This window comes from Chanodichthys erythropterus, chromosome 9 (genome assembly GCF_024489055.1).
Source record: "Chanodichthys erythropterus isolate Z2021 chromosome 9, ASM2448905v1, whole genome shotgun sequence".
NCBI classification, from domain to species: domain Eukaryota; kingdom Metazoa; phylum Chordata; class Actinopteri; order Cypriniformes; family Xenocyprididae; genus Chanodichthys; species Chanodichthys erythropterus.
In genome coordinates, this window is record NC_090229.1 from 25,839,189 (window position 1) to 25,854,164 (window position 14,976).

A 14,976-nucleotide genomic window follows, 5' to 3' on the forward strand; every position below is an offset into this window, starting at 1 on the left:
TAGATCTTCCCATGGGGCACTGGCTCACCTGGAAGCAGATCAATGGCCCATGGCCGGTGTGGAGGCAGCTTGGAGGCTCTCTTCGGGCAGAAGACGTCACTGAAGGGGGCGTAACAAGGAGGGATGTCCACAGAATGTTTCTCGACAGGACTTTCAATGGAGGTGGCACAGACAGACAGATGTTCGGAACGTGGAGATGATGTTGTTAGGCAGTGTTAACGCAGAAAAACAGTTTGGGAAGCAGTTATCGCCCCACTTCAGGATCTCGCTGGTTCTCCATGAGATGACAGGGTTGTACTGCTCCAACCGTGGGCACCCTAATATCACGTCAGCGGTGGATTCCTCCAGAACCAGCAAATGTTGTTGTTCGCTGTGTAAAATTCCAACCTGAAGTTACAGTGGTATGAAAAAGTATGTGAACCCCTTGCAGAATCTGTGAAAATGAAATTATTTAAAAAAATAAGAGGGATGATAAAAAAATGCATGTTATTTTTTGTTTAGTACTGTCCTGAGTAAGATATTTTACATAAAAGATGTTTGCATTTAGTTCACAAGACAAAACAATAGCTGAATTTATTAAAATAACCCCATTCATAAGTATATGAACCATTGATTCTCAATACTGTGTGTGGTTACCTGATGATCCATGACTGTTTTTATGTTTTGTGATGGTTGTTCATGAGTCTCTTGTTTGTCCTGAGCAGTTAAACTGAGCTCTGTTCTTCAGAAAATTCCTCCAGGTCCTGCAGATTCATCAGTTTTCAAGCATTTTTGCATATTTGAACCCTTTCCAGCAGGTTCAGAACCCTTCTCCAGCGGTTCAGAAGGGTCAGAGACACAGGAATGCAGGTAAAAGATGTTTATTGAACAACCAGATGAAACAACAGTGAAGCAGGTGAGCATAAGGTGAATCTTCAGGTGAATAGTGATTATAAGGTGAATGATACTGTCCTTTGTGTTGCAGAGATGATGAGCTGATGGATGGCTGGTGAAGTGGAGTAGAGAGGATGCTGGAGAACACACACGAAGATGATGAACACAGAAGGAGAACTGGGAATACGCTGGAGACAGGTAAGTAGTCGAATGGAGTTCTAGAGGTGAGCATGAAGGTAAGTCTTAATGCTAATGAGACCGAACGATGTCTGTGTGTCTGTGTGTCTGTGTGACTATGTGACTGTGTGTGTGTGTGTGTGTGTGTGTGTGTGTGTGTGTGTGTGTGTGTGTGTGTGTGTGTGTGTGTGTGTGTGTGTGTGTGTGTGTGTGTGTGTGTGTGTGTGTGAGAGAGAGAGTCCTTTATATTGCTGGTGATTGCCGTGCTGATGAGGTGCAGTTGTGTGTGATCAGTATTCTGGTGAGGGAGTGCACTGTGATTGGGTGATGGTGGAGCCTGGCGTGTCTGTACAATTGCATTCTTCACCAAGAGGACAGCAATTTCCTCCCGCAGGACAGGGGTGTCATTGGTGAACAGGACCCAGCTGAACCTGGGGGGACGCCTAGTGAACTGAATCGCATAGCCGAGTCTGCATGTAGCACTGAGGCCCAACCCGGGAGGCAGAGCATGCACTCACATGGCTCCGAGCGTGACGGGGCAGGGAGGCATGGGGAGGCCACTGAAATGAGCACACAGAGGAACTTAAATACACAGTGAAAATGAGACAACAACAAACAGCTTTTTATACTTAATAAGTGTCCATGAAATAGATGAGTGGTGGGAAACTGAACAAAGAAAACACAGGAAACGGGCAATGATGAATACAAACTAACTAAACATAACTGTGACAGACTGAATCTGATCATATGACATTTTCACAGTCCTATCACTTTGCTTCTGTCTCGCAGTGGTATGGATGTCCATCTCACACTTCTGATTCTTACTGTGACTCTGCTGACATGTAAGTATTCTTAATCATTTTATTACCTTTCACACCATACTAAACATTGATATATAGCATGGAGATACATTACAGTATTCCTAATTTTATGTAAACTGATTATAAGAAAAAATAGCACTTGATAACATGCTTCAAACATCCTACATAAAAATGTTTTTATACAGTATATTTGGATTCTTAGAGACACCAGATATACACTAATAGTCAAACACTTTAGTGTGTCATGATCCCAGCTCTGTGTCTTTTGTTTTGTATGGACTCTTGCACCACACTAACTGTTGCACTTCATACATCAGTTGCACTGATTACACACACACTGTAGCCAATCACACTCCCAAATTAGCCATGGACGTTCTCTCTGTCGAGTATTGTTTAGCAAATGCTATGTTAGCATAGCTACTTTACGGAGCCAGTTCCTGGTCCTAGTCTGAGTTTGTAGTTCTCGTCACATCTTGTTTTCTTATTGCCTGTTTCCTGATTTCCTGCCTGTCTTGGACTTGTCTCTTGCATTTTCTCAAATTAATCCAAAACAGAAAGGTTACTGCAGCCACCTTTTTTTTTTTTTTTTAGTAAGTGTATGTCTAAATTGAGACAAATCTGGTTAAAACTTGTAGATGAATTCTGAATCTAAAGTAAAATAAAGTTTGATTTAAAAATGACTATTTGACTATAATTAGCATTATGCATAATTATGATTAAGTTTATTTAAAACTCTCCATCCTTTTTGTCACCCTTTTCATTTGTAATATGTTTTCCTGCACTGTGACCTTCACATAATTTAGCACTTGACTCTAATGGTATTATCTTCTCTGTAGTGCATCTCTACAGTATGTTTTGTATGTACAGTTTGAGGACATGATCAATTGCACAATCCCGAACTGTTCACCAGTGCTGGACTTTGCAGACTATGGCTGCTTTTGTGGTTATGGTGGTCAAGGGTCACCAGATGACCAGCTCAACCGGTGAGTTGATTTTATTCTAGGAATGAGTTACAGTGTTTTAAGGCAAGGCAAGGCAAGGCAATTTTATTTGTATAGCACATTTCATACACAATGGTAATTCAAAGTGCTTTACATAAAGAAGAAGAATAAAAATAGAACATAAGGAATAGAAATAACAGTAAAAACAGATAATTTTGATATTTGGATTTAAAATGCATTAAAAGTCAGAATCATGATGATACATAAAAGATATAAAAATACATTAAAAATGAAATAAAAACAGGAAAAGAATTTAAAGAATAAAAAGATAATACGTATACAATAAAGTGCAAACAGTTCGGACATAGCACAGTGCTCAATCAGCAAATGCATAGGTAAAAAGATGTTTTGAGTCTGGATTTGAATGTGGCTACTGTTGGAGCACACCTGATCTCTTCTGGAAGCTGGTTCCAGCTGCGGCTGGCGTAACAGCTAAAAGCAGACTCTCCTTGCTTTGAGTGAACCCTGGGTATTTCTAAATGACTTGATCCTGATGATCTGAGTGATCTGTTAGGTTTATATTCTATGAGCATATCTGCAATGTATTGAGGTCCTAGGCCATTGAGTGATTTATAAACAAGCAACAGTACTTTAAAATCAATTCTAAATGCAACTGGAAGCCAGTGCAAGGACCTGAGGACTGGTGTGATGTGTTCATGTTTTCGGGTTCTGCTCAGAATCCTGGCAGCAGCATTCTGTACGAGCTGCAGCTGTCTTATGGTCTTTTTGGGAAGACCAGTGAGGAGCCCATTACAATAATCCACCCTGCTGGTGATGAAAGCATGAACAAGTTTCTCTAAGTCTTGACTGGAGACAAAGCATCTAATTCTTGCAATATTTTTGAGATGATAATATGCTGATTCAGTTATTGTCTTTACATGGCTACTGAAACTCAGGTCTGACTCCAAAATCACACCAAGATTCCTGACTTGATTTTTAGTTGTTTGACCCCTAGAGTGAAGGTACATGTTCACTTTGAGAACTTCATCTTTGTTTCCAAACACAATGACTTCAGTTTTGTCTTTGTTTAACTGAAGGAAGTTTAGGCACATCCAATTTTTAATTTCATCAATGCATTGACACAGGGAGTCAATGGGGCTGTAGTCGTTGAGTGATAGGGCTAGGTAAATCTGGGTGTCATCTGCATAGCTGTGATATGCAATTTGGTTCTTTCTCATTATTTGGCTCAGTGGCAGCATATATAGGTTGAACAGGAGGGGTGCAAGTATTGAACCTTGAGGGACTCCGCATGTCATGGATGTCCACTCAGACTTATGGTCACCGATACTCACATAATAACCTCTCCCTTCTAAGTATGACCTGACCATCCCAGAAAGCCCAACCCAGTTTTCGAGCCTGTCAAGAAGAATGTTGTGATCGACAGTGTCAACCGCAGCACTGAGGTCAAGTAGAACCAGCACTGATAATTTACCTGTATCTGTGTTTAGGCGAATATCATTTATTATCTTTATGAGTGCTGTTTCAGTGCTGTGATGCGGTCGGAAACCAGATTGAAAGTTTTATTTTATTTATCCCATATTTTACCAGGAATAATCCCATTGAGATAAAAATCTCTTCTACCAGGGAGTCCTGGCCAAATTGGCAGCACACAAAGTTTCACACAAAAAACACTTCAAAACCAACACACACACACACAAAAAAAAAGTCTTGTCCAGCACTCAGAACTAACAAAATATGTAAATGTTAAGTAAAACAAGAACAAGATTCTTTCAAGTAAGACACCAAAAGATTTTTTAAAATATTTAAAAAAAATTTTTAAAGATGGGAGCACGTCAAGTTATCAAAGTATCCATTCAAGCTTAAGAACTTGTTCAGCTGATTGAAAACAACTTTTTCAATGATCTTGCCTATGAAAGGAAGATTTGAGATTGGCCTGTAGTTGCTCAATATGGTGTTATCCAGATTTTTTCAGGAGGGGCTTAACAACTGCAGTTTTCAGGGATTTTGGAAAAGTCCCAGAGAGAAGTGAGGCATTTACCACTTCTAGGAGATCTGCTTCTAAACAGTTTAATGCTCTTTTGAAAAAAGATGTTGGAAGTGTCTCAAGGGCGCAGGTTGATGTTTTAAAGGGATAGTTCACCCAAAAATGAAAATTTGATGTTTATCTGCTTACCCCCAGTGCATCCAAGATGTATTTTCCTTCAGTCGAACGCAAATTATGATTTTTAACTGCAACCGCTGCCGTCTGTCAGTCAAATAATAGCAGTGATTGGGAACTTGAACAATAAGAGTCAAAAAAACTTCCATAGACAAATCCAAATTAAACCCTGCGGCTCGTGACGGCACATTGATGTCCTAAGACACGAAATGATCGGTTTGTGCGAGAAACTGAACAGTATTTATATAATTTTTTACCTCTAATACGCCACTATGTCCAACTTCGTTCAACTTCCGGTTAGTGAGGTCTGATCGCGCTCTGACAACGGAAGTGATGTCTCGCGCTCATTGAAGTATATGGGCGAGACATCACTTCCGTCACCACAATGTGTTTTTTGACCTCACTAACAGGAAGCTGAACGAAGTTGGACATAGTGGTGTATTAGAGGTAAGAATTATATAAATAATGTTCGGTTTCTCGCACAAACCAATCGTTTCGTGTCTTAGGACATTAATGTGTCGTCACGAGCCGCAGGTTTTAATTTTGATTTGTCTAAGCAAGTTTTATTTACTGTTATAGTTGAAGTTCCCATCTACTGCTATTATTTGACTGACAGACGGCAGCGGTTGCAGTTAAAAATCATAATTTGCGTTCGACTGAAGAAAAAAAGTCACCTACATCTTGGATGCACTGGGGGTAAGCAGATAAACATCAAATTTTCATTTTTGGGTGAACTATCCCTTTAAGGTGCTGTACTGTTTCTTCCAAAATTTTACCATCAATTGCTTCGAAATCAGACATAATAGCTAATTTTAATGATGTTTATTATTAATTATTTTTGTAATAATAATGTTCCCTCTCTAATGACCTAGGTGTTGTTTTCCCCATGATGACTGTTATGCCAAAGCCTTGAACCAAGAGTCCTGCACATCATTTATTGACAGTCCCTACACAAACACATATGACTGCCAGTGTGATAAGATTACCAGAACGATCACGTGCCTGGGTGAGTACAGACATACATTGTATTTGTTAATATTAGTTAATGCAGTGAACTAACATGAACTAACAATGAACAACTGTATTTTTATTCACTAACGTTAACAAAGATTAACAAATAACAAATGTATTGTTCATGGTTAGTTCATGTTAGTTAATACATTAACAAATGAAACTTATTGTAAACATGCTATATTGTGCTATATTATACTCAATTTTACTATAATAAAATCTTCAACATCTCACATGATCACAATATTCACAAAGTTGGCTTATCATTGAGCCCCTCCCATCATGGTTATAAAGATTCCATAAATAATCGTCTTCAAACTCCTGTTCATCTGGTCTTCACCATGAACACCTTTCTGTCTCTCGTGGTCCTGAGTGTGAGTCTTCCCACCTGTGAGTATACTTAAAATGGGATGTATTATTCATCTACTCTACAGAAGCGTATTGTTTTAATAATTTCTCTTATTATGTATGCAAGGAAAATATTTATAAATACAGGAGATGATTAAATATAGATATTTAAAATTATTTGAAAAATTGCATTTACTAATTAGTCAGTCAAAAAAATGGCACTAAAGACCTCTTGCCTTCATGCATTAGATAAAATATGTTTGATGAGAATGCTTTAATAAAACTTAAAGGGCTAGTCCAACCAAAAAGTCTGTCATTATTTACTCACCCTCATGCTGTCCCAAAACTGTATGCCTTTCTTTCATCTGTGCAATGGAACTCAATGTTGATTGCTTTGAAAGTTCTTTGAAATATTTTCTTTTATGTTCCATGCACAGAAGAAGAAATGCATACAGGTTTGGAACCACACGAGGTTGAGTAAATGATGACAATTTTAATTTTGCGGTATTGCTTTATACAAGACCTAAAGCCAGAAAACTTGGTGTGTTGAAAAGATTATGGAGTGAAATGTGAAAGCTTAGGGAAGAGCAGAGAGAGTTCTAATAAATTTGGATCAATGTCTGTATAACTATATATATCTTTTCTTTCTTTCTTTCTTTCTTTCTTTCTTTCTTTCTTTCTTTCTTTCTTTCTTTCTTTCTTTCTTTCTTTCTTTCTGTCTTTCTGTCTTTTTTTTCTTCCTGTCTTAGCATGTTATAATATACAAATTGAAGATGAATTCTTTTGAAAACTACAACTTATCCCTAAAGTTAATATATTTAAAAAAAAGTGTTGTCAATACCAGAGTGGATTGATAATACTGACAAAAAACATGGACACTGATTTAAATTTTGTAATTTGGTAATGAAATGTATTTCTCAAAAATAATTATTTTAAAATATTTAAGAAACTGGTTAAGAAATGAATTTTTTAAACTAGTGTGTTACATCTGACCATCTGACACTCCCTCTACAGTTTTGCAATGCAACGGATCACTAGATGTAAATCAGAAACAAAACATATGAAATTGCTATAAATATTTTGTAAGACAGGTGGTGGATGAAAGATACAGTTTTATTTATTTTGATGATAAATTTATGCTATATGGTGCTTCTATTGATTAATGAAGTCTGTACTATGAATGGTATCAAATATTTACTCACTCTCATGTCATTCCAAACATGTATGACATTCTTTTTGTCCATTAAAGTTTTCCTGGGAAGTATTTTTGAGTTGGAAAGTGTGAGGTGCGTTCAAGTCACTCGACAAAGCAAGATGGTTGTGTACCTTCTCTTAAAGGTGCAGTAAGTAGATTTTGAAAAATGCTGTTGGACAGTGTTGATATTTGAAATCAACCCAAAAAAACCCCACCCCTCTCTTCATTGCTCTGCCTCCAAAACTCACACTCCAATACTAAACATCCTGCTCCAAGTCAGTCTCGAACCCCGGCCCGATCTGTCATGATCCTGGCTTTTCCCTCTTTCTCTGTCTCCCTCTTGTGGTCACACACTCTCACGCACACACTTCCACTTCTCCGCTCATTATCTCTTTCAGCTGGTTTCCCTTTCATTCCCTTCTCCTCACCTGTCCCTGTTTCCCTCTTGATTTTCTCTGCTTCTTATTCCCTCTTCCTAGCCCTGTCCTGTTGTCGGATTATTCTATGACCTCTCAGTACCTGTTCTGCGTTCGCCCTTGGCTGTTCACCCTGGCTGCTGTCCTCATTGTTTTCGACCGGCTGTACGCATCTCGGGGTCCCTGCCTCTGTCCTCGGGGAGGTTAAGACAGATTTCCTGTGTTCCAGTCGTTCTGGCAGCTTTTGTTCTGGCTCTGTTTAATGCCAGTGTTTTGTGTTCTACCTGATAAACCTGTGAGGACTATTTACGTTCTTTATTAAAGACTGTTTATTTCATCCACCCCTGGTCTTCCATCATTTCCATCTAACAGAATAATCCGACCAAAGATGGACCAGGCGAGTGGTAACCCCTTCACAGTGCGGTAGAGCTCCAGGGTGCTCTGCTGGGCGAACATGAGGAGGATTTATCCGCCGCGAGACACGCCGTTGATTCCCTGACGGCCCAGCTCTCGGATCTTACCCAGCAGTTCCATCACTACCGTCACGAGACCTCTGCTTCAGCTGGACAGCGCGACTCTTCGGAGCCACGTATAAACAACCCGCCGTGTTACTCTGGTGAGCCTCTGCAGTGCCGAGCCTTCCTCACCCAATGCGAGGTTGTTTTTTCCCTCCAGCCGCCCACCTATGCCAAGGACCGATCTAAGGTGGCTTATGTGATTTCTCTTCTCAATGGACGAGCTCGAGAGTGGGCGGCAGCGAACTGGGAGGCAGAGGTGGACTGCATTTTTAAGTTTTCTCTTTTTAAGGAGGAGATGATCCGAGTCTTTGACCGGTCAGCACACGGTCACGAAGCGTCCCGCCTCCTATCCACCTTGCGCCAGGGAGAGAGGTCAGTCACTGATTTTTCTGTTGAATTCCGAACCCTGGCCACAACAAGTGGATGGGAACGAGCCGGCACTCATCGCTCGTTTTCTCGAGGGCCTGAATTCTGAAATTAAAGATGAGGTCCTGGTTCGAGAGGTTCCTGACACTTTCGATTTCCTAGTCGAGTTGGCTCTCCGCATCGAGAGACGCTTTGAAATGCGACGAAGGGTTCGCAGAATGGAGGCTTCGCTACTTCCCGCCTCCTCGGCGACCCAGCCACCACTATCATCCGTTGCTGAGCCCGAGCCGATGCGGCTTGGAGGGCTTCGTATATCCACACAGGAACGCCAACGCAGGATTATAAATCGCCTTTGCATGTACTGTGCTGCCGCTGATCATTTTGTCTCTAGGTGCCCAGTAAAAGCCAGCGCTCGTCAGTAGGCGGAGGATTGCTGGCGAGCGCTACATCATGGGCCTCTCCGCCTAGGTCCAGTACCTCCCTTCCTGTACACCTCCGCTGGCCGGGATCGTCAGTCTCCTGTTCTGCCTTACTTGATTCAGGGGCGGAAGGGAACTTCATTGACGAGACTTGGGCTTTGGAACAAGGTATTCCTCTCTTAGATTTACAAGATTCCACCCCCCTATTCGCCCTAGATGGCAGTTCCCTTCCTAGGGTACAGAGAAGGACCTCTCCATTGACTCTTACAGTTTCAGGAAATCATAGAGAGACTATTTCTTTTTTTATTTTTCATTCCCCTTTTTCTCCAGTGGTTTTAGGCCATCCGTGGTTAGTTCTCCATAACCCCCAGATTAACTGGACGGAGGGCTCTGTTCTCTCTTGGAAAGTGTCTTGTCATGTTGATTGTCTGTCTTCTGCTGTGTCCCCTGTCTTGTCCGTAACTGTTTTTCAGGAAGAGCCGGGTGATTTGTCTGGGGTACCGGAGGAGTATCACGATTTGCGGGAGGTCTTCAGCCGTTCCCGGGCCACTTCTCTCCCCCCTCATCGCCCGTATGACTGCAGTATTGATCTTCTCCCAGGTACAACGCCCCCTCGGGAAGACTATACTCGTTATCCGTTCCCGAACGGGAGGCGCTCGAGAGTTACCTTTCTGATTCGCTCAACGCCGGTACCCATCGTTCCCTCCTCGTCTCCAGCGGGGGCCGGTTTTTTCTTTGTTAAAAAGAAAGACGGCTCCCTGCGTCCCTGCATTGATTATCGGGGTTTAAATGATATCACTGTCAAGAATCGTTATCCTTTGCCACTGATGTCATCTGCCTTCGAAGTCTTGCAGGGAGCTAAGATTTTCACAAAGCTCGATTTACGCAACGCCTATCACCTAGTACGTATAAAGGAGGGGGATGAATGGAAGACCGCGTTTAACACGCCCTTGGGCACTTTGAATACCGGGTTCTTCCGTTCGGATTGGTCAACGCCCCCGCGGTCTTTCAGGCCTTAATCAATGACGTCTTACGGGACATGCTCAATGTCTTTGTGTTCGTCTACCTCGGCGACATTTTGATCTTCTCACCATCACTCCAGGTGCACGTTCAACATGTTCGTCGTGTCCTCCAGCGTCTTCTGGAGAATCGACTTTATGTAAAGGCCGAGAAATGCTCTTTCCACGCCCCCTCAGTTACGTTTCTAGGATCAGTCATCTCGGCAGAGGGATCGGTATGGACCCGGCTAAGGGGTCCAAGCGGTCACTGATTGGCCTGTGCCCGACCCTCGCCTCGCGCTTCAACGTTTTCTCGGGTTTGCAAATTTTTATCGTCGTTTTATACGAGGTTTTAGTCAAGTAGCCACTCCCCTTACGGCCCTGACCTCAGTCAAGTCCCAGTTTAGGTGGTCTGAATCTGCGCAGACAGCGTTTGACGTTCTCAAGTCTCTTTTACTACCGCGCCTATCCTTCTTACTCCTGACTTCACTAAACAGTTTATAGTCGAGGTCGATGCCTCTGAAGTGGGAGTCGGGGCTGTTCTTTCCCCAGCGGTCCGCCGCTGACGGACAGATACACCCCTGCGCTTTTTTCTCTCACCGTCTTTCTCCTGCTGAACGCAATTACGACGTGGGCAACCGCGAACTGCTCGCCATCCGTCTAGCGTTAGGCGAGTGGCGACAGTGGCTTGAGGGAGCTCCCGTACCTTTTATTGTCTGGACTGATCATCGAAACCTAGAGTATATCCGCAAGGCCAAGAGACTAAACGCGCGTCAAGCCCGCTGGGCTCTATTTTTTACCCGTTTCGATTTTTCCATCTCGTATCGTCCGGGTACCAAGAATGTTAAGCCTGACGCGCTATCTCGTCTTTTTGACTCCTCTTCTTCTTCCGAGCCCGAGGAGATTATTCCCCCGAGTCATATTGTTGGCACGACCGTCTGGGGAATAGAGAGGCTGGTGAAGCGTTCTCTTTCTCGAGTCATAGTTCCGCGCAACTGTCCTAAGGGGCTTCTTTTTGTCCCTGTATCCGCGCGTCGCGCTGTCCTTCAATGGGGACACACCTCTAAATTGACTGCCCATCCCGGCGTCCGGGGCACCCTCGCTTTTATCCGTCAGCGCTTTTGGTGGTCGTCTTTAGAACGAGACGTGCGACGGTTTATTGCCTCCTGCGATACGTGCGCGCAGACTAAGGCTGGCAATTCCCCTCCGGCCGGTCTACTTCGTCCGTTACCGGTTCCTACACGACCGTGGTCTCACCTAGCTCTCGACTTTATCACCGGACTTCCTCTCTCGGAGGGTAACACCGTTATTTTGACCGTGGTAGATCGGTTTTCTAAGTCGGCCCATTTTATTCCACTCGCTAAGCTCCTCTGCCAAGGAGACCGCCCAGATCATGGTCGATCATGTTTTTAAGCTACATGGTTTACCAACTGATATTGTGTCTGATAGAGGCCCTCAATTTTCCTCTCAATTCTGGAGGGAGTTTTGTCGCCTCATTGGGTCATCCGTTAGCCTTTCGTCCGGGTTTCATCCCCAAACCAACGGTCAAGCAGAACGGACTAATCAGATTGTCGCCCGTATGCTGCGCAGTCTCACTCATCAGAATCCCGCGTCCTGGTCACAGCAACTATCCTGGGCCGAATACGCCCATAATTCGCTTCCCTCCTCTGCTACCGGTCTTTCGCCCTTTCATTGCTGTCTCGGCTATCAACCTCCGTTATTTGAATCCCAAGACTCTGAATCTAATGTTCCGTCAGTGCAAGCTTTTATTAGCCGTTGCAAACGCACCTGGAGGAGAGTGCGATCTGCTCTCTGTCGAGCTAGAAGACGCATGACAGTTTCGGCTAATAGGCGCAGAATTAGAAGTCCTCGCTACGTTTGCGGCCAAAGAGTGTGGTTATCCACTTCAAATTTACCTCTCCAGTCTGAATCACGTAAATTGTCTCCCCGCTTTGTTGGACCATTCCGCATAGTAAAGGTCATAAATCCTGTCGCAGTAAAGCTCCTCCTTCCGCCTAATCTACGCCGGGTTCATCCCGTGTTTCATGTCTCTTGCATCAAACCAGTCATCCGTCCTCCTCCTCGCCCGGTCCGCGTCCCTAGTCTTGCCGATGATACCCCTATCTACAGGGTTCGCCGGATTCTTGACATGCGCCGTCGGGGGACGCGGCTGTCAGTATCTTGTCGATTGGGAGGGGTATGGTCCAGAGGAGAGAAGCTGGGTTCCCTCCCGGGACGTCCTGGATCCTTCACTCATCGATGATTTCCTCCGGTCTCGCCAGTCGGCCTCAGGAGCGCCAGGAGGCGCTCGTTGAGTGAGGGGTACTGTCATGATCCTGGCTTTTCCCTCTTTCTCTGTCTCCCTCTTGTGGTCACACACTCTCACGCACACACTTCCACTTCTCCGCTCATTATCTCTTTCAGCTGGTTTCCCTTTCATTCCCTTCTCCTCACCTGTCCCTGTTTCCCTCTTGATTTTCTCTGCTTCTTATTCCCTCTTCCTAGCCCTGTCCTGTTGTCGGATTATTCTATGACCTCTCAGTACCTGTTCTGCGTTCGCCCTTGGCTGTTCACCCTGGCTGCTGTCCTCATTGTTTTCGACCGGCTGTACGCATCTCGGGGTCCCTGCCTCTGTCCTCGGGGAGGTTAAGACAGATTTCCTGTGTTCCAGTCGTTCTGGCAGCTTTTGTTCTGGCTCTGTTTAATGCCAGTGTTTTGTGTTCTACCTGATAAACCTGTGAGGACTATTTACGTTCTTTATTAAAGACTGTTTATTTCATCCACCCCTGGTCTTCCATCATTTCCATCTAACACGATCACTGCTGGTATGCAAGGCAAACGCACTGACACTGCATTCTCTAGCGGTCATCAGAGAACTGCAAAACTCTTATTATCTGGCCACTGTTACACACACAATGGGAGTGGATGTCTGTCTATCACAGCTGACGCACAACAAAATGCTTCACAAAAAATAAAGAGCAGTTGATGAACGAATGGCAAAGAAGCACAAAAAAATGAATGTACAGTACACAAGAGTAAATACAAACAAGAGTTTGTTGTTAGTCGCAAACAGCACAGCAGCTCCAGACAATCAAAACCCAGTGTTACTCACATGTGAAGCGGAATCAAAGCAGCCTCCACATCTGTTTTCAGGCCTTCCCGCTTAGCTCTCTCCAGCGCTGGAAAGCTTGTCTAATATAAACGCAGTTCTAAAGCACTTGCTTAGTCATAAACCTTCATTCCAGTGATGTTCTTTTGACCTTTTGTATTGTGTTCCATCTCTCGTTCTGCAGGGGTTTTTTTTATTATTATTTTCAAATCTTCCTCTTGCTCGTTTTCTCTCCTCGACCATCATACGCGTTTGTTTGGAGGTTAGTCGGGCCGACACCAACAACAGTGTTTTTGAAATTCAACTGAGATCACCTTTAATTAACTACACAAAAACACATAAAAAAGTTTTGACTCTACTCTTGAGTTGAAATTTACCCTCAAAATATGGTGAATCCATTGAAAGGATGCATAAGAACCATTACTATATCATGAAACAAAGTTCATGGTTCATCTGTTCTGAAGCCATATGATAGTTTAGTGTGAAAAGACTGAAATTTACAATATTTTTTGCCTTTGTTAGACATTTTAGTGTATATAACAGTTAAAGATTAAGCATTACTGTCTGTTCTTTACATATTACTTGTAACAGTGCTGGCTCAAGACCGTTCGCTGCGGCAGTTCAGGACCATGATCCTCTGTACCATCCCTGGTAGCCGGCCAATGGATTACGCAGACTACGGATGCTACTGCGGCCTGGGAGGCTCGGGCACCCCGGTGGATGAACTGGACAGGTCAGATTACAGAAACACTGGAATCAATCACTTGAATCAGTTTTGTCTGTCACACTCAGACTGAAAAGCTTAGTGCACACTTTATAACTATAAATTCAGAAAACTGCACGTTGAACAAATTAAAGACAGTATGAAATGAAAGTTGTGAAAGTCTATTCTTTCCTATCGTGACGTATATATGAGTGAAATGGCTTCTCGAACAAGAATTATTGTAGAACAGGACTTGATTTTGTCCATCAAGATCTGATTCCATATAACACAAATCTCTTAAAATATAATTATTAATCAAAAAGTGAAGATGACCAACTTTATAAACAAGCCTACTGCACTCTCTGTTCCTCTCTAGATGCTGTCAGGTGCATGATCAGTGTTATACAGACGCAATGCAGCATGACTGCTGCAACCCCTACACTAATAAATATTCATTCTCATGTGACAAACCGGCAAAAAATGTCACATGCAATGGTAAGTCCCCGGATAACAAAAATATGACTAAGACATACAAACTTTACAAATATTTTGCCAACAAACTGTACTAAATCATTCTACCTGAAAGCTATTTGTAATTGAGACCTGAACTGCATCTGGATTGTGGCACAAAGTTTTTTTTTCTTTTTTTGTCTGTTGCAGCTGACAAGAATTGCCCCTGTAAGATGTTCATCTGTGAATGTGACAGAAAAGCAGCCGAATGCTTTGCACAAGAGGATTACAACCCAGAGTACCATAACTATCCCATTAAAAATTGCAAAGTAAATTTACCTTCTTTAAAAAGTCAAAAATACTATTTAAGAAAATTACTTTTACAAGTTAAGTACATTTACATATCATTATTGACCCAGAATTATAATAAAATCTTTTAGAAATGAATCGCT

The 14,976-nt window shown here is 42.8% G+C and overlaps 1 protein-coding gene across 3 annotated transcripts; it reads left to right on the forward strand.

The window, feature by feature from the left end:
* The first annotated feature begins 1,672 nt into the window (after positions 1–1,672).
* Positions 1,673–14,964, forward strand: LOC137027215 (uncharacterized). Of its 3 annotated transcripts, none has more exons than XM_067395155.1 (7): positions 1,673–1,892; positions 2,708–2,854; positions 5,864–5,997; positions 6,258–6,392; positions 13,963–14,104; positions 14,451–14,569; positions 14,735–14,964. In XM_067395155.1, exons 1-7 carry the CDS (start codon positions 1,798–1,800, stop codon positions 14,962–14,964), a joined length of 1,002 nt encoding a protein of 333 aa, XP_067251256.1. In that variant the 5' UTR covers positions 1,673–1,797. The 3 variants fall into 3 exon arrangements, with proteins under 3 accessions (XP_067251256.1, XP_067251258.1, XP_067251257.1); XM_067395156.1 differs by having other exon boundaries at positions 1,877–1,892; positions 2,739–2,854; XM_067395157.1 differs by lacking the exon at positions 6,258–6,392.
* The last annotated feature ends 12 nt before the right edge of the window (positions 14,965–14,976 follow it).